General features: G+C 37.2%; 1 protein-coding gene across 3 annotated transcripts; it reads right to left on the bottom strand.

Annotated features, from left to right (window-relative positions):
• Positions 1–1,299: 1,299 nt before the first annotated feature.
• MSMO1 (methylsterol monooxygenase 1) lies at positions 1,300–18,126 on the bottom strand. Of its 3 annotated transcripts, none has more exons than XM_061383889.1 (6): positions 18,020–18,126; positions 13,441–13,726; positions 7,822–7,970; positions 6,763–6,889; positions 4,985–5,139; positions 1,300–2,271 (listed from the first exon to the last, which is right to left on the bottom strand). In XM_061383889.1, the coding sequence occupies exons 2-6, from the start codon at positions 13,693–13,695 to the stop codon at positions 2,076–2,078; spliced, it is 882 nt and encodes a 293-aa protein (XP_061239873.1). In that variant the 5' UTR covers positions 13,696–13,726; positions 18,020–18,126; the 3' UTR covers positions 1,300–2,075. The 3 variants fall into 3 exon arrangements, with proteins under 3 accessions (XP_061239873.1, XP_061239874.1, XP_061239872.1); XM_061383890.1 differs by having other exon boundaries at positions 17,847–18,079; XM_061383888.1 differs by having other exon boundaries at positions 17,948–18,078.
• Between the last annotated feature and the right edge of the window lie 1,061 nt (positions 18,127–19,187).

The following is a 19,187-nucleotide window of genomic DNA, read 5'->3' as shown; positions in this document are numbered from 1 at the left end:
GTGAAGAGAAACTAAAGAGCCTCCTGATGAAGATGAAAGAGGTGAGTGAAAAGGCTGGCTTAACTCAAATAACTTAATTCAAATAACTAAGATTATGGCATCTAGTCCCACAGCTTCATGGCAAATACATGGGGAAACAATGGAAACAGTGACACTTTTATTTTCTTGGGTTTCAAAGTCACTCTGGACAGTGACTGTAGCCATGAAATTAAGACGCTTGTTCATTGGTAATAAAGTTATGACACACCAAGACAGCATATTAGAAAGCAGAGACATTACTTTGTGGACAAAGGTCCATCTAGTCAAGGCTATGGTTTTTCCGGTAGTTATGTATAGATGTGAGAGTTGAACCATAAAGAAGGCTGAGTGCTAAAGAAACAATGCTTTTGAACTGTGGTGTTGGAGAAGACTCTTGTGAGTCTCTTGGACAGTGAGGTCAAACTAGTCAATCCTAAAGGAAACCAACCCTGAATATTCATTAGAAGGACTGATGCTGAAGCTCCAATACTTTGGCCACATGATGTGAAGAGCTGACTCATTGGAAAAGACCTTGATGCTGGAAAAGACTGAAGGCGGGAGAAGGGAGCAACAGAGAATGAGATGGTTGGATGGCATCATTTACTCAACGGACATGATTTGAGCAAACTCCATGAGATAATGAAGGGCAGGGAAGCCTGGCATGCCACAGTCCATGGTGTTACAGAGTGGGATATGACTTAGCAACCAAACAACAGCCAGAGTCTCAGCTGTAACTTTCTCAGTCCTTATTTGAACCTCTTTACTGTATAAGTATTAAAAAAAAAAACAAAAAACGGTGCATGTACATGTGCTCAGTCATGTGACTCTTTGCGACCCCATGGACTGTAACCCACCTCACTATTCTGTCCATGGGATTTCCCAGGCAAGAGTACTGGAATGAGCTGCCATTTCCTTTTCCTGGGGCTCTCTCCAACCCAGGGATTGAACCCATGTCTCCTGCACTGGCAGGTGGATTTTTTCCACTGGGCTACCTACTTGAAATTAAGTCAGCCCCATAAAGTTTGTCTCTATTCTCCCATCTGTATATTTTCTAAGTGGAGTAATGAGCTATTTCAGTATCCTCCATTTTATTAGGTCAACAGAATTTCCCACAATAGCCTGATAAATACATGTTGAAACTGTCAAAAAGTTTAAGAAATGAAGCATTTAAAAAGATAAAATTATTCCTTTTGTTACAAAACAATAATTTAGTGATTTTTATACTTTTCCTGATAAGAATAAATAAAAGGTGAAAAATGATGTTTTAAATTGGAAACGGAATAATCAAACAAAATCACATTTATTTCAATAGCTGCAAGTGCAAATACAGCAAGCCAGTACACAGTTTCAGGACACTGCTTTAAGTACAAAGAAAACTTGATATACAAAAATGAAAGAAGAAATAGCAGAAATAAAGCTCGATTTTTTAAAAAAGTTGAAGTAACCTGAAAACCTTTAGACTAAAAGAGTCTTACATCAATTCATAAATGCCTTAATTTATAGATAACAGTGGTACATTGTAATCAAAAAGGACTTCCCAAAGAGTCATTTCGAACTGATCAGCTCCAGATAAGAAATTCCTGGCAGTGGCTACTCTGGGATTCGGCACTCACTCATACTGTACAGACTGGTATAGTTCAATCCATGGCATTTGATTTTTATGCAAATTCCAAAAAGGTAAATACCTTTTTGGTAAGTTCAATAGGAGGCCAACACCACTACCAAGAGTTCCTGAAATGGCCACTATATATTTAAAAGGTTTAAAGACCAATTTTGGCTTCAGGCCCATGGTACAATGTTGGGGGAAAGACTTCAATTAATACTCCGTTACTTAAATCCTTTTTGTAAGATTAGCAAAATGGCCCTTAAAGCCTCCTCAGGAAAACTGTATTTAAATATATGAAAGCTCCCACTAGGAAATTAATTAAAAGTTGTTAATAGTCTTTTTAATCACTTAGTGGCCAAGTCATATGTATATTTCTGCTCCCCAGAAGCAATGTTAGCTACTAGCTTCAATTCAGGAAATGCATATTTTCCGGAAGGTTTATATGAGATGCTTATTCAGTCTTTTTCTCAACTTTCTTCATCTTTTCATTGTAGGCATTAAATTGAGAGTCTGTTCCAAAAATTCTGTCCCACCATGTAAATGTTGAAGCATAGTTTCCAATGAAGTTCATGTGGTGGAAATCGTGATGCCGAGAACCAGCATAGAAAGGAATGAGATTTAAAGGGTTGAGAGGAATGTCATAACCACTGAAATGAAAATGATAAAGATTATTAAGGAAGTAAGTACACCTTCAATAATTAACTTGTTCATTGACCATAATATGCTTGTTAACCATTCAAATAACATTCCACTCTACCTAAGTCACTTATTTCTGATGTGTACAAAAGTTCACAGCAAATGGTACATACTCTAGAAACCACTTTCAGTAATTAAAGAAAAACTTGAACAATTTATAGAATATTAATGTAGTATTAATGTAATATTAATATTTTAATATTGATATTACAATCAGGAGATGAAGGAAGGATTATAGTAATGAATTCTTAGACACAGATTTTCATGAATTTTTTCTCTTTTAGAGGAATTTGCTTACCAAACTTGTAACACCCATACTACTACATATGTCTTTTAGGAAAAGTTGTACAAAATTAGCACCAAGCATTACAAAGGTTAAATCTGAGGATTACTGTTTGCAACTTCTTTTTAGAGTACCTGTCTTTATTTCTAACTACAAGTCTAAAATCTGATATCTATAATTATACCAGTCTGAATCACCCCAATCCTTCCCTCCCTTGAGCAGGCTGAGAAGGAAGGAAATAGAAAGGAGCAATGGAAAGAAAGAAAGAAGGACACATCATCTACCACTTCTCTGCCTAAGACTGCTGCTACTGCTAAGTCACTTTAGTCGTGTCTGACTCTGTGCGACCCTATAGACAGCAGCCCACCAGGCTCCTCCATCCCTGGGATTCTCCAGGCAAAAACACTGGAGTAGGTTGCCATTTCCTTCTCCAAAGGGTCATTACAGAAGAATAAAATAATTGCTGGCCTGAATTATACTATTTAACCAAATTTTTTATTAAAACCACAAATATATTTCTTTCAACAGTGTTTCAGGAACATTAAACCTGCTTTTCAATCAAGGCATGAAATCCAAAAGCCAGAAAAAAATAAAACTGATAGATTTTACTATATAAAAATTTAAAACTTCAGTACCGTAAAAGAACCATCAAGAGTTAAAACTGAAATGACAGATGGAAGAGAAAATATTTACAAAATATGTAACAAAGTTACCTACTTTGTAATTTCATGTAATAACCATGAAATTAAAAGATGCTTGCTCCTTGGAAGAAAAGCTATGAGAAACCTAGATGGCATATTAAAAAGCAGAGACATTACTTTGCCAGCTAAGGTCCACCTAGTCAAAGCTATAATTTTTCCAGTAGTTATGTATGGATATGAGTGTTGGACCATAAAGGAAGCTGAGCGCTGAAGAACTGATGCTTTCGAACTGAGGTGTTGGAGAAGACTCTTGAGAATCCTTTAGACTACAAGATCAAACCAGTCAATCCTAAAAGAAATTAGTCCTGAATATTCAATGGAAGGACTGATGCTGAAGCTCCAATATTTTGGCCACCTGATTCAAGAACTGACTCCTTAGAAAAGACCCTGATGCTGGCAAAGATTGAAGGTAGAAGGGGATGACAGAGGATGAGATGGTTGGATGGCATCACTGACTCGACGGACATGAGTTTGAGCAAGCTCTAGGAGTTGGTGATGGACAGAGAAGCCTGGCGTGCTGCAGTCCATGGGGCTGCAAAGAGTCAGACGTGACTGAGAGAACAAACTGAACTGAACTGAACAAAGCTTACACGTGAACCAAAATGTTATAAGTCTCCCTGGTGGCTCAGGTGGTAAAGAATCTGCCTGCAATGCAGGAGAGACCTGGGTTCAATCTCCGTGTTGGGAAGATTCCCTGAAGAAGGGAATGGCTACCCACTCCATCCCTCAGTATTCTTGCCTGGAGAATTTCATGGGCTGAGGAGACTGATGGGCTACACATCATGGGGTCACAAAGAGTAGGACACAACAGAGTGACTAACACTTTCACTTTTTTCATAATAGGTTATAAAACATATAATCTAACAAAAAGTAGGCAAGTGAAATAAAAGCTAATTCAAGGAAGAAAATAACTGTTGTCAACAAGCACACAGGCGTGCAGCCTCACCAGTCCCTGGGGAACACAGATCACAGCCCTGAAGGTTCTCTGCTCTCCTAATAACCAAGATTAATGAGACTGTAATGTCCAGGCTGGAAAAGGTATCAGAAGCAGGGAAAGCATTCTTGCAGGCTCCTGCTGGGCATGTAAAGAGGGGCCCTTTGGAGAGCAGTTTTGCAGCACTTCCAAAAATTTTGTTTCATTTTCCCAAATAATACATGAATACAATCTCACCATAAAAATGACAACAGTTATAGACAAGAATGCAAAAAAAAGTCTATTATTTGAATTTGTCCCAATGATTATGTTCTCCTGTTTTCTTAAAAACAGTAACATTAACAATGTTTAACTTCTCTTACTATTAGTCTACTTAAAAAACATAATCTATGACAATGACTATGAGTGTGTAAAATGGGTGAAAGTGGTCAAAGGTATGAACTTCCAATTGTAAGATGAATAAGCCTTGGGCATGTAATGAAGGGCATAAAGGCTGAAGTCAACAGTCCTGTGAATTTGAAAGTTGCAAAGAGAGTAAATCTTATAAGTTCTCATCACACACACACACAAAATTATAACAATGTATAAAGATGGATCAGCAATATATATATCAAACCATTACACTGTATACCTAAAACACAATATGTCAATTACATCTCAATTAAAAAAAATAAGAAAGATAATCTATGACCATGAAGAAAGGATATTTTATGATACCTTCTACCTGAATAGAAACCAAACCTTACCTATGGACATCAATAGTCTCTATCAAACGAACAGTCACCCAGGCCCAAAGAAGAATAACATGATCACATAAAAGCATGATTCCAATGAAAAATCCAGTTCCAAGAATTATGGTTTCCAGAGGATGTGCATATTCAGCTTCCATTCCAAATGGAGCCTAAAATAAATAAGAATTGCTTAATATATTGTGATGGTTAATTTTATGCATCAACTTATCTAGGCCATGGTGCCCAGTTGCTTGGTCAAACACCAGTCTAGATTTGGTGTGAAGGTCTATTTTAGATGTGATCAATATTTAATACTTAAATCGGTAAAGAGGATCCTCCATAATGCAGGTGGGCTTCATTCAATCAGCTAAAGGCCTTAGAAGCAAAGACTGAGGCTTCCCAAGGAAGGAAGGAATGCTCAAGACTACAGTACAGAAAACCTGTGTGCTTTCCAGCCTGTTGCCCATAGGAATTCAGATCCAGGCCTGCAACATCAAGTCTCTCCTGCATTTCCAGTTAGCTGCCCTATAGATTTCAGATTTGCCAGCCCCCACAACTGCATGAGCCAGTTCCTTAAAATAAATCTGCGTGTATGTATCTCCAATTGATTCTTGGAAGAACCCTAATATACATACGTATTTTTAATTTATTTGTGCATATCATTTTATAATACTATATCCCTTCTATATGTTATGATAATACAGTCATCCCTCAGTATTCTAAAGGGATTGGTTCAAGGACCTCCATGGACACCGAACTTTAATGAAAAGGCAGTATTTGGCAGTATTTGCACATAACCTATGCATATCCTCTCATATACATCATCTACAGATTACTTACAAGACCTAATACAATATAAATGCTATGTAATTGTGTAACTGTTGTAAACACAATTTAAATGTTATGTAAATAGTTGCCCATTCAAGGCAAGTTCAAGTTTTGCCTTTAGGAACTTTCTGAAATTTTTTCCCCAAATATTTTCAATGAGGGTTTTCAGAGGATGTGCATATTTAGTTGGTTGAATTCATGGATTCAGAACCCATAGATACTAAGGGTCAACTGTATATCTAGTCATACCTATATAAACATTAACAGTAATTCTCAATAAAGATATCTCTCTGTTTTTACCAAACATTAAAAGGGCTAGGGATGTCCTTAATATGATCTATTTTAATGGTTTGAGATAAAGGCATTAAAACAACTGGCTTGAATTCTACATTTGGTTTATGCACCTGAATTTGTTCTGTCAAGATAGGGATATTTGATTTATCATATCAGGTAATCAGGATCAATGCAGAACATACCAGCGTAACAAATCTGACAAAGCTAACAACAAAGCAGTTCTGATTAAAAAAAAAAAACAAAAACCCTGTTTTGTGGGAAGAAGTTAGCAATGAGGTGGAAAAGCATTAAAACTAAGTTGAAAATTGTTTTAGAAATTTAATGATTCAAGGTTTGTTGTTTTGGGGTCCCACTTAAATAACCATAACAGCATTAGAGCCTCCATCAAACTGCCAGGTACCCAGCTGTGTGAGTACAGTGCTCTGAACCAAAATACAAAAATGAGTATTTTTCTTTCAGGCCTCAATTTACGACGACATCAGGATACTAGAAAAAAATCTGTAGAACTAGCTTTGTGTTCATGTTTATGTGTGTATGTATTCTAAACAATCATGCAAAGGAAAATGAAATAAAGACATCACTGACAATTTTTTTTAAGTTCAGATTCTTTAAAAAAAATAACATTTTTGCCTCAAAGAGTAAAAAATATATTAAATATAATTCGAACATACCTGAAACTCATGATGAACTTTATGAATGTATTTATATATTCTTTTGTGATGTAAAAGCCTATGTAAGAAATAGTGCCAAGTATCCTCGATCACTGCACAGCCAAAACATCTTGCCAAAAGCATGTACCTTTAAGATGAAAATACTGTAATGAGGATAAAATAACTTACTAAAACAATCTAGACTTTTACCTAGGATCACTGCTGGACACTGCATAAAATCAAATACTATCTTGACTTAACTGGTTATATTGATCAACAAATTCTCAAAACAATACATATAGATACAAGCTAGATATATGATACCACCTGAAGAAGGGTTAAAGAGGCTGACCACCATACCAATTCTAATTCTATTATTAAAAAAAAAAAAAAGTTATAAAATCAGAGCTAAGAAAGAAAACTCAAAATTTCTAGGCAAAGAGTAACACTGATAAAGGACTTACTACTCATAATAGTAAAATCACTTTCTTCTGCCAAAGAGAAGCATGTAAGTGCAATGGGCAAAAGTATTTTATTTATATAGGAACAAATACACAAATTCTCTTATATGTTGCATACAGAGTAATAGGAAAAGCACATATCTATATATTGTACATCTGTATTCAGGTTTCATCAGAACAGAAAGCTAGAATACAAAAATTATTTGAACATAAATATGCTCAGATAATATACATACATATATATATATGTGTGTGTGTGTGTGTGTATGTCTATATGGACACAATTTTTATAAACTTTACCCTCATTCATTTTTTTCATTCATTTTAGACTTAAAATATATTTTTTCTTGCTATAAGCCCCTGTATCCTGTACATAATCATATAAAGGATGCCATGGAAACTTCTGATGTAAGAAACTCACCCTCCAATAAAGATATTAAAATATAGAAACACATAAAAATGGGAACATTTCAAGTTTCTACTATAGTTTTCTATATTTTATTTACTTCAAAGTTAAGAGCAAACATTAACCAAATGAAGAAAGAAGGTAATACTAAGGATATTTTAATTGGATGATAAACCATAACTGAGTATAAAAATCAAATCTTTATCTACATACCATCTTGGCATTGTTTCCCAATCATAGGGAATACTGAAATACTCTGTAAAATAATAAGTTCCACAAATCAACGGAAGCTGGATACAAAAGTGATTAAAGAGAAGCACTTTAAAACATTTCCATTGGTTTTCCCATGTTTCTGGTTTATCCTATGGAGAAAAAAATTAAAACGTTTAGTATTAGCCTCTGCTATCAGAAGTTTCACCTGAAAACTAAAAGTAAATTCTTAGATTTTTCTCTAAAGTCTATATGGGACCTGGAATTTATGTTATTTAATTAATCTTATGTTATGTAGATTCTGTATTATAATTGCTAAGTTACAGTAACTAAGGCCCAGGAACTATAACACTCACTCCCAATATTCTAAATTCTTGACAACTATTATCACTACTATAAACAGATGAAGAAAATTGTCAAAACTCAGGCCCAGGCATAATGGTCCAAATGATCTTTAAGCAACACTACAGAATAAGTAAGTCTTGTTTTTGCTGCCCATGGATCATTTACTTTTATCAGGAATTCCAGAGATGAAGACGTGTGTCATGCTACAATCACAGCTGAGTTCTCCCAAATGCTGAGGGAGCTATACACACAGCATTGAAAGCCTTACTACACAGGCAGGCAACACCATTCAGTGGTTTTCATTCCCAGAAATAAGTGCATTTTTCTTCATACACATTGACAGAATTAGAAACTCTCTGAGCTGAAAGAACTCCAGAAACAAATGTGTCCGGTGGTTCTCAAAGAATGGGAACAGATGAAGTTCACAGATTAAAGTTAAATGAGGAAGTGATCAATGTAGAGAAATGTTCACAAAACCCCATCAGGATTATCAACTTGCTCAGCAAGCCATAAAGAAAAGTGAATATGTATTCAATTCAAAGGGCTGTACTTAGTTAAGAAGTGCTTTTGGCTTTACAAAAAGATAGTAAATAATAAATAGCCATTGCTCTTTTAAATGTCCTTACTCCTAAATTCAGAAATCTGCAATGGAAACCACTGACCTCAGCAGAGGCCCAGAGGTCAACCATCTTGCCCAGATCACATAGGCAGTTATTAGCAGAACTTGTGACTAACTAAAATCTAGGGTTCCAGTATTGTTCCTGAAATTCTTTAGAAGAGCTTCCTTCCCTGACAAAAAAGGAAGAGTTCAACTGGTAATCAGAGTTGATTCTAACCTCAGGGTCTCTGTGAAGCTCATATCTCAGTCTCAACAATAAAATGAAGGAATTAGGCAAGATTACTTTATAATTGTCTATTTCTGCTCTGAGCATGATCTGACCTTTCCCCTCTGAACTTCCAGTCTGTGACTGGGGACAAAATAAATGAAAGATTCTGGCTTGGGTGGGAAAAGCCACTCTTTTCCCCAAAGAACTATGTTTAAGTAACTGGTGATACCTTGGCTAGAATCTAACACTGATGTCAGTTATAACTACAAAGAAATCACATGGTTTACTATTTACGAGGGTCATAGATTTCAGAAAGAATGTTTTTAATGTATAAATCCTTGAGGAAAGTTCCTAGAGAATTATTAAGATGTATGACATAAATAAAAAAAAAATCCTGCAAGGTCCATTTCTTTACTTTCACAGAAGTGAATATCACCCTTCCCCCTAGCAAGCATGTACATTAACTGTCTATTCTATTTCAAAGCAGAATTTTTGGTGTTGTTCCACCAGTGTCAGTGTTTCAGGGTATCTGCCTTCAAAATGCATAACTCTGTAATTAACTTATACTGACTTATTGGCTTGTTTTTAAATCCCTTTATATTGTGAAAACTTGTATTGATTAATCTTCAGTTAATTTTATTATTAAAAAATCTCAAAGCAGGGACTTTAATGGTTGCAAAACTCAAGAAACATATGCTAAGCACAGACTTGAAGGCTTTCGATCTGTTTATAAGTAACTAGTTGTAAGCTAGATTATTGCTTGTCCTTTCTTTTGTCACATTTTTCTCTGGAGTCTTCATAAAATCTTAACTGAAACAGGCCTTTCTCTCTGAAAAAGTTACCACCTCTGACCAGTGAGTCAACTGTAGAGGGCAGAAGGCAGAGAGGGATAGTTTGGCCTGGACAGTCAGTCATACAACCAACCAATCAGCCCCATAAATAATGCAGTGGGTGACCCACTGCAGTCCAAATTCCAAACATGCATGAGAATTCCAAACATGCATGAGAACTTAAGACACTCAAACACAATTCTGCCTTTCAAAGCAGGCCTTTTTATAAAAATCATTTTGGAAATGTTGTGTCCTTTATATACAGTAACAGGATACTCTTCTTTAGGCCACAGCCCTTTTAATTCCTCCCTTTACTCTTTGTTCTTCCCTCCTTTGACCTGGAGTCTATAAGCAGCTGGCCCCATGCAGTATCCCCAGAAAGGATCAATGTTAATAGTTGCTTAAAGTTGAGACTCACCAGGAGAGGCTACGAAGTGAAGAGACTGATTACAGAGGATGTGTGTATTGACTGCCATCAGACATGAACTCAATGAGTGCAACCAGTCTGCTTTAGATGAACATTCCCAAAATGCCTACTTTACATCAGGACTGTGTGCCTGAGTCTGAGTTTGGCATCACTTTTTGAAAAAAGTTAATAGTAAGCATTAGAAACTATTATAGGTTTACCAAGTGTTGATAAATTCTTTCTTTCTTTCTCTAACAATATGGTACAGACTCCTTCCTGAGAACTGTGTCAAACTCTTTAGTTAAAAGAGTTCATTATTTTCCCTATGTTTAAACCTGAGAAGATGTACCATGTATGCAAGCTCTCAAGAAACACTTAGAGTACTGAAGCAAATACTGAGAAGTTAGGAACATCATCATTTTGGGGAAGATGACATGAATGCTGCAGAAATACCATGCTATATTTGGAATAAAAACAAAATCTTAACAGTCTTGATCAAAGTCTTAACATATTAACAACATTGAAGAGTTGAGACATCAAGAATCGTAGTGAACTGCAAAATAATACTCACGAATCCCCATAAGATTCCCTTCTAGCTTATTCAAAAATTACAATTTACATATGATAAAACTTCTCCATAAAGTGAGTATAAAGGGAGCATAGCTCAATATAATAAAGGCCACAGATGATAAGTCCACAGCTAACATAGGTCAATGGTGAAAACCTGAAAACATTTCCTCTAAGATCAGGAACAAGATAAGGATGCCCACTTTTATTCAACATAGTACTGGAAGTCTTAGACACAACAATAGGACAAGGAAAAGAAACAAAAGGAATCCAAATTGGAAAGGAAGAAGTAAAACTGTCACTGTTTGCAGATGACATGAAAAATCCTAAAAACACCACCAGAAAACTATCAGAGTTTATCAATGAATTTGGTAAAGCTGTTGTATACAAAATTAATATATAGAACTCTATCAATAGATTTTTATACACTAACAATGAAATTAAGGAAACAATCCCATTTACCATTTCAGCAAAAAAAATACCATACCTAGTAATAAACCTACCTAAAGAGATGAATGATCTGTACTCAGAAAACTCTTAAGACACGGATGAAAGAAACACAAATGGATAACACAAATGGAAAGATACATCATGTTCTTAGATTGGAAGAACTGTTATATTGAATTGAATTATTATTAAAATGACCACACTACCCAAGATAATCTGTATAGTCAATACAATCCCTATCAAAACAACATTGGCTTTTTTTTTAGAACTGGGACAAATAATTTTAGTATTTGTATGGGAACACCATAAAACTCATAGAAGACAACACATCACAACAATACCTTTTTAGATCTGTCTCCTAAAGCAAAGGAAACAAAAGCAAAAATGAACAAATGGGACCTAATTAAACTTTAAAGCATGTCTTCACAGCAAAGGAAACTCCTGACAACACAGGCAACTATTGAATGGGACAAAATATTTGCAAGTTATTTAATTTGCAAGACTGATTAGGGATTAATATCTAAAACATAAAAATAGCTCATATAATTTGATATAAAAATGAGCATAAGACTTGAACAGACATTTTCCCAAAGACATACAGATGGCCAATACACACATGAAAAAATACTCAACATCACAAATCATTAAGGAAATGCAAATAAAAATCCCAATGAGATATCACCTCACACCTGTCAGAATGGCTATTATCAAAAGACTACAAATACAAATGTTGGTGAGGATGTGAAGAAAAGGGAACCTCGGTATACAGTTGGCATGAATGTAAACTGGTGCAGATACTGTGGACAGTATGCAGGTTCCTCAAAAGACTAAAAACAGAATTATCTTATGACCCAGTAATTCCACTCCTGGGTATATTTCTGAAAAAAACAAAAAAAAACTAATTAGGAAAGATACATGCACACCATACATTCATACCAGCATGCTTTACAATGGTCAAGATATGGAAGCAATCTAAGTGTCCATCAACAGATGAATGGTGGAAGAAGATGGATTATATATACACAATAGACTACTCAGCCATTAAAAAGAATGAAATTTTGCCATTTGCAACAATGTGGATAGACCTGGAAGGTATTATACTAAGTGAAATAAGTCAGAGAAAGACAAATATGTATGTTATCACTTAGATGTAAGAAAAAAACCCAAACGAATGAATAAAACAAGACATAGATTCAGATACAGAGAACAAACTAGAGGTTACAACCAGCAAGGAGAGAGAAGAGGGAAGGAGTGAGATAGAGGTAGGAGATTAAGAAGTACAAACTACTACATATAAAATAGTTAAGTAACAAGGCTATTACTTCCTTGTTACTTCCCTGTTATTTGTTATTTTCCTTGTTAGCTTCCCTGGTGGCTCAGATGGTAAAGGATCCACCTGCAATATGGGAGATCTTTGGGTTGGGAGGATCCCCTGGAAGAGGGCATGGCAACCCATTCCAGTATTCTTGCCTGGAGAATACTCATGGACAGAGGAGCCTCAAAGGCTACAGTCCATGGGGTTGCAAAGAGTTGGACACAACTGAATGATTAAGCACAGCAAAAAAGGATAGCATAGGGAATATAGCCAGTATTTCATAATAATGTTAAGTGGAGCATAATGTACAAAAATTCTGAATTGCAATGCTGTACATCTGAAACTAATTTATTGTATATCAACTATAACTCAATAAAAATTTCTTTTAATTAAAACTTATAAACTCAAATTAGATAAACATCACATCTATTGAAGGCACAATTCAACCAATTCTTTCTGAAACCTTATCAGCAATGACCTAGGGTTGTGCTGTGTATATGGTAGCAACTAGAAATGTGGTGAACATTTTAAATACACCTAGTCTTGACTGAGATGAGCTGAAATGAGTGTAAAATATACACTAAATTTTGAACACTTATTGTAAGAATAAGATCACAATATATCCCATTAAATACTTTTTAATTTTGATTACTTACTGAAATATAATTGAGATTTACTGGATTAAACTAAATACATTGTCAACATGATTCCCCCCCCTTTTGTTACTTTTTAATATATTCTAGTAGGAAATTATGTATGTGGCTTCATTACATGTCTATTGGACAGCCCTGAGGTACAGTCTATTTTCAGTTACAAATTATATTTACTTTAAAAATATTCAACAAGACTAATGATAATATTCCAATGTAAGTCCATTATACTCACCTTTTGAATTTTGTACTTTTTCATGTAAGGTATAAATTGAAACAAAAATCCAGGTAAACAGAACAAGAAATAAAGGACCTCATGAACTATGAGAGATCCCCACGTTGCAATCTGGAACTTTGTATAATTATTCAACATATAGTTCCAAGCATTTTTAAATGGTTCCTGCAGAGGATTGTCAGGCAAAAATGAATCTACATATTCCACAGCCAAGGATGCTGAACTAAAGATGCTGATACTTTCATTTGTTGCCATTTTTCAAATCTTTGCAGACAGCCTTATTATTCTGTAAATATAAATAAATAAGTAAATAAGCAAGCTAAACAACAAAAGTATAAGATAACAGTTTTTAAAATGCTTCTGATTAATTTTTAAATTGCTAAAGGAGTGCCAATCTCTCAGGTCATCCTAACCCCATGATTAAAAACACCAGTCTACAGGATGTCATCACCGCCTCCATTTGTAGATAGGATTTAAAAGCCACATGTTAACGTTCAACAGCAGCATCTAAAGAATAGTGGATAAGAAATTTCAAGCCATCTTTAAGGAGATTTATCAGTGTGGTCTCCCAGGAAACACTTGTAATTTCAAAGAGCAATAGCTGGGTTGAAAAGTATCACTTAAGAACTTATTTAGAAAAAGTCTGCCAAATATGACTACATAAATACTAAATATTTATAACTGGGAATACAAAGACAACCATAAATAAAGTCAAAGATCAAACAACAAACTGGAAAAAATATTTCCAAGAATTATGACAAAGGCTACAATGAGTGCTTTAGAAAAAGCCTAAAAACCCAATAGAAAATGACAGACTACTCACAGAAAGTTCACAGAAAAATACATACAAATACTAAGCAAATAAACAGCTCAGTTCGACTCAAATAGGAAAGGCATCCTACAACAAAAATTTAGTTTCACACTGCGCCTTAGCAGTAACAGTTTGGGGAAACCAGCACCACTGTACATTGTTGATGGGAGGATTAGTTTATTCTTTAAGGAAAAAAACCACAGTATTTATTACAATTCAAAATGAATACACCTTTTGATCCAGCAGTTTTCTCACTTAAGTACACAAAGATGAGCACACTAAGACTGAAGGAAGCATTGCTCACAATAGCAAAAACAAAGGAAAATACAGCAAGATGTTAGGGCCATCAACAAGAAATGAATTAAATAAATTCTATCAGGTCCTTCCCAAGACACTGCCACCTAGGAGGAAGATCTACATATTCTACATGGAAAGACATCTAAGTGACATAGCAAGTTGCAGAATGTATAGGAAGAGCCTCACCTATGTTTTTGTGAAAAGGTTATGTCTTTATCTATGCACTTTACACATATATACATAGGAGAAACACACAAACAGAAAATGTACAGAAAATGCATATGCATACATGGTAGGGAGGGGTTATGAAGAGGAGAAAAAAATTTACTTTCCATTTTATACCTCTTATAATTTTAATTTTTTCATGAGTATGTTTTACTTATAAATAACCTTAATAGGTCACCAAGTCAAAAAACAGAGAAACTTATGAAGAATGTCACTTTCCTAAAAATATTTACTGCTGTCCCTAGTTTATAAATTATGATGGGCCACTCTAAAAATAAATATATTAAGCCTCAAAAGCATTCTTAATATTGTTTAAAATGCTCCTTTGTCCTTGTGCACCACCCCATAACCCACTCAACTATGGCCAACCCTTCAATAACACAGCTTTGAACTGTGCAGGCAGGTCCACTTAGACTTAGGTTTTTTTCAAAAAACAAATTGGAAAAACTTGGGGAGATTTGTGACAATTTGAAAAAAACTCACAAATAAACTGCATAGCCTAGAAATATAAAAAAAAAATAAAGTTAGGTATGTCTTGAATGCATAATATATGAAACTGTGAAAGTGTTAGTCTCTCAGTCATGTCTGATTCTTTGTGATCACATGGACTGTAGTGTGCCAGGATCCTCTGTCCATGGAATTCTCTAAGCAAGAATACTGGAGTGGGCAGTCATTCCCTTCTCTAGGGGATCTTCCCAACCCAGGGATCAAACCTGGGTCTCCTCCATTGCAGGCAGATTCCAAATCTAATAATGTTGAATCAACACCACTTACTAGCTGTGAGACCCTGAGCAAGTTAAGTAACTTCTCTAAGCCTCAGTTTTATTATTTGCAAAATGTAAAGAATAATAACAATAAGTAGATGATGGGAATCTTTTCATGATGTGTATGTATATCAAATTACCACAATGTACATTTTGCTAACAGAACCTCAATAAAGTTGAAAAAATAAGGAATAACAATTATAGTTCTTCTAAAGAGTCCAAGAAATGATACATGTGAAGTACTTATGTTGAGGTGACACATAAGCTAAAAGAAGCTAACAATTATTAAGCGCTTTATATACACCAGTAACTTCTAAGAGTGTCACATGCTCTCTCTATAGTATAGACTTTACTCCTTACCACAGCTTCAAGGTAGGCACTTTTATTATTTTCATTTTACAGACAAAAAACTGAGGTTTAGAAAGATTAAGTAACTTTCCCAAATTACAAAACACTAAGTGGGGGAGTCTGTGCTCTCATCCATTGTATCATACTGTGATCCTAAATAATAAAGCACACAATAAATAGTATAGTAACAGGGGAATAATTCTCAAAGTTCACCCAAGCCTCCTGAAACAGTATTCCATATAGGCTGTCTTCATTTTCAGATTTCACATCCATTCTCTAGCAATTAAAATCAGTTTTGTATTCTAATCAATGCACTGAATTTATTCTTACTAAATAAAATCATTAAGTTTCCCAGCTGCCAGAACCAACAAAAATATTTTGGAGTTTATTTTATCTGGCCCTTATGGAAAATTTGATACTTCTCATCTTGATATATCTGCCTTTCTCGCTTCTTGGGATTCACATGTATTCACTCTGATTTAACTAACATGTGGTACTATTTGTGGCGATTGCACTTCCTGCTGCTCTCACCCTTGATAAATAAATATGATTTATTCAAATGATAAAATAAATATGATTTATTCAAATGATAAAATAAATATGATTTATTCAAATCATAAAATAAATATGATTTATTCAAATCATAAAATCTAGGGAGGAATACAAAGAAGTAACAAGACTGTCACAACATCTGTGATAAGAACAATAAGAGGTTGGAAATATAAAACAGAGAGGCCCAGGGAACAGATCCTAGAGAAAGAGGCATGTAAACTCAAACCTGGAGTGTGGAGGGAAGGCAGTTAAATCTAATTTAACTAGATTAAAAGAGAGTAAAGTAGGCTGGATGGGGTCGATGGGTGGTTTTGAGCAGAAGAAATATCAGTTCTAGAGACTCAACCAGGAGATAAGAAAGGATACAGCAGTTTCCCATTTAGTATGTCTGTGGTACAGCTTTTGAGAAAGAAAGGCTCAAGAATTGAGGCTGAACAGTTTCCCAGAGATGCTTGATTTACTCCTTCCAACTATTCTAGATTGTCAGGAGTGATCATATCTACTCCCTGTTGTGAGAATATGTTGATATCCTCTCTCTCTCTCTAAAACCCCAGGTTCTGATTATCCAAAAGTATACTGGCCATCTCCAATGTAGGCAGTTTGGAGGCAGGGCAAAGTCAACATGTCCCAAAATTCGGTCCCTACGCCTTGCAACCCTGCCTACATACTCCCTCCCGCCTACTTTAACTTTGTGAACTGATGCCACTACCTAGTCATCTAGGTCAGAATATTCCGGATCTCTATCTCTGCTGCCTGGATAGCACTTCCCAACTTAGAAACAACTGGTTGAATTAACACTCAGGACTTTACTCTCTAGATTTGAGGGAGGGAAACGGATACACTACTGCCAACCGAACAAAAGCAAAAAATAGGTACTAAGGAAGAGAGGAGAGGGGAAATAACGAGCGAATTTTCTTTCTTTTTTTCATCCTTGCACAACTGGACTGACTTGAGGCAGACTCAGAAAAAAAGAAATGTAGTTGTCTGTGTATCACCGCCCCCCCACCCCCCTCCCAGAAACTTTGAAGTTTCCCTGTCTCTGAGACCTGCCAGCAGTGCCTGGCCTTTGCCCGGCCCGGACGCCTGGCACCTCCATGTGTGCCCTTCTTAAACCCTCCCTCTAAAACACGACGCCAGCATTCATGCGAACAGCAGACAGGGTTCAGCCCTTCTTTAGATCCTTACAGTGTGAGGAAGCGCCTCCCCACAAGATGAAACACCTGGGCCTCTGCTCTCCTTTACTCTCACACTCCGTATTGACGCACCAAGGCCTCTGACTGTCCTCCGCTTCGGGCCTCTCTGGCCACGAAATAGCATCTCTTGCTGGTATAGTCCTCTGCTCAATTGCTATTCATCCTTTAGAACCCTCCCAGGGCGCCCTTCCCACCCGCGCGCCCCGCCGCGCATACAAACAGATCTTGCTTCTTCCTTTTGTAGAATTCTGGTCACTCTGTGCTGTGACCACTGCCTGGTTCCGACATTAAGAGATTTCAGTCGTTTTCACCCCTACCTGCCGCCAGGCCGTCCGTCCCGGCCTCTACACGCGGGAGCCAACCGAGGCCACTCCACCCCAGTCCCTCACCTTGCGCGCCACCCACTGCAGCCGCCGCCTCCAGAGCTGCGCTAGGCGCTACCACTCGGGGGTCGACCGGCTCCTCCGCTGGTATTGGCTTGCATTGGCTGCGTTCCGCCTTCTGAGAGCCGTGATTGGCCTACGCATCTGCCGGCATCGTGTGACTCATGAGAACGCGGAACTGGAAGCGCGGCCATTGGCTGCTCAGATGGAGTGAGGATCGTGAGAGCTAGGCGTCCGGCCAGTAGCTGGTCCGCCAGCCGGGCTAGGCTGACGCAGGGCCTTGAGACGTCGCCTAGCAACCTCAGCCCCGCCCAGCACACGCGACCCCTTCCAGGAGCATGCGAACTCGGGGAGTTTGCAGGCGCACCGGCCCTGAAATCTTTACTATGAGCTGTATTCACTGGCGCCCCTTTAACGCTGTTGCGCCGAAAGTTTAGACCTCTTTCTCGTCCCAACCCCAGCGTCCTTTGAGAACCCCTGTATGTACGTGGGAAATGGGGAACTCCAAATGCAGCGCGATTCCTGTTTGAAGACGGAAAGCCAAGAGTCGGAGGTTTAGAAGAGACAACGCGCAGCAGTTGGTTTTGCTGCCAGGGTCGGCCGCCTCGCCCCTACGGGGATGCAGAGGTGTGCACGGATGGGGGGTAATCCACGAAATTAAGCTTTCGCTTCAGAGAGCCTTTTAAAATTTGCACAAGGGCACTACTTGCTCTCGTTTAAGGCACTTTATATGCAGGACTTTGTGCAAACGGGACGCTGTCGCTTCTCATGGCTGTGATCAGACTGACTCTCATGCCTAACAGGCCAGGTGCCATCTGCTTTAGGAAATCCCTCAACCCATTCATCTAACTGTCCCATGTATTTGACACCCACGTTCTTTGTAAAGTATCACGACAGAAAAGTCATATCAAATGGATAGAAATGGGATCTGTCCCTTGCGTGCTCAGAGCTCTGTCTTCAGGAGGCCTGTGGTATCCTGGGGTAGATGCTGTGTGTCTCTTCAGGACTGAAGCAGGCCTTCAGTAACCGAGTATGGGTAAAGCCATTTTCCCATGAAGCATTTTTCTTCCCAGGGGGAGTATAAAGGCCCAGACCCGCAACCTAATTTAGGATTCCTTTGGCCAGCTTAGCTCCAGACCACCACTACCCACAGTCCCAGTGACTGAGGCTGTGG

This window comes from Bos javanicus, chromosome 17 (assembly GCF_032452875.1).
Source record: "Bos javanicus breed banteng chromosome 17, ARS-OSU_banteng_1.0, whole genome shotgun sequence".
Lineage (NCBI taxonomy): Eukaryota > Metazoa > Chordata > Mammalia > Artiodactyla > Bovidae > Bos > Bos javanicus.
Note: the sequence above shows the minus strand (reverse complement) of the source record. Positions and strands in the feature narration are given on the sequence as shown.

What these genes read in the sequence shown, in the direction of transcription:
- MSMO1 (XM_061383889.1), bottom strand. Translation starts at nt 13,695, where the DNA reads ATGGCAACAAATGAAAGTATCAGCATCTTTAGTTCAGCATCCTTGGCT. An exon ending in AAGTTCATCATGAGTTTCAG is followed by an intron (nt 5,140 to 6,762) that starts GTATGTTCGAAT and finishes TATTTATTTTAG; the next exon opens with GCTCCATTTGGAATGGAAGC. An exon ending in GAGACTATTGATGTCCATAG is followed by an intron (nt 2,272 to 4,984) that starts GTAAGGTTTGGT and finishes TTTTCATTTCAG; the next exon opens with TGGTTATGACATTCCTCTCA.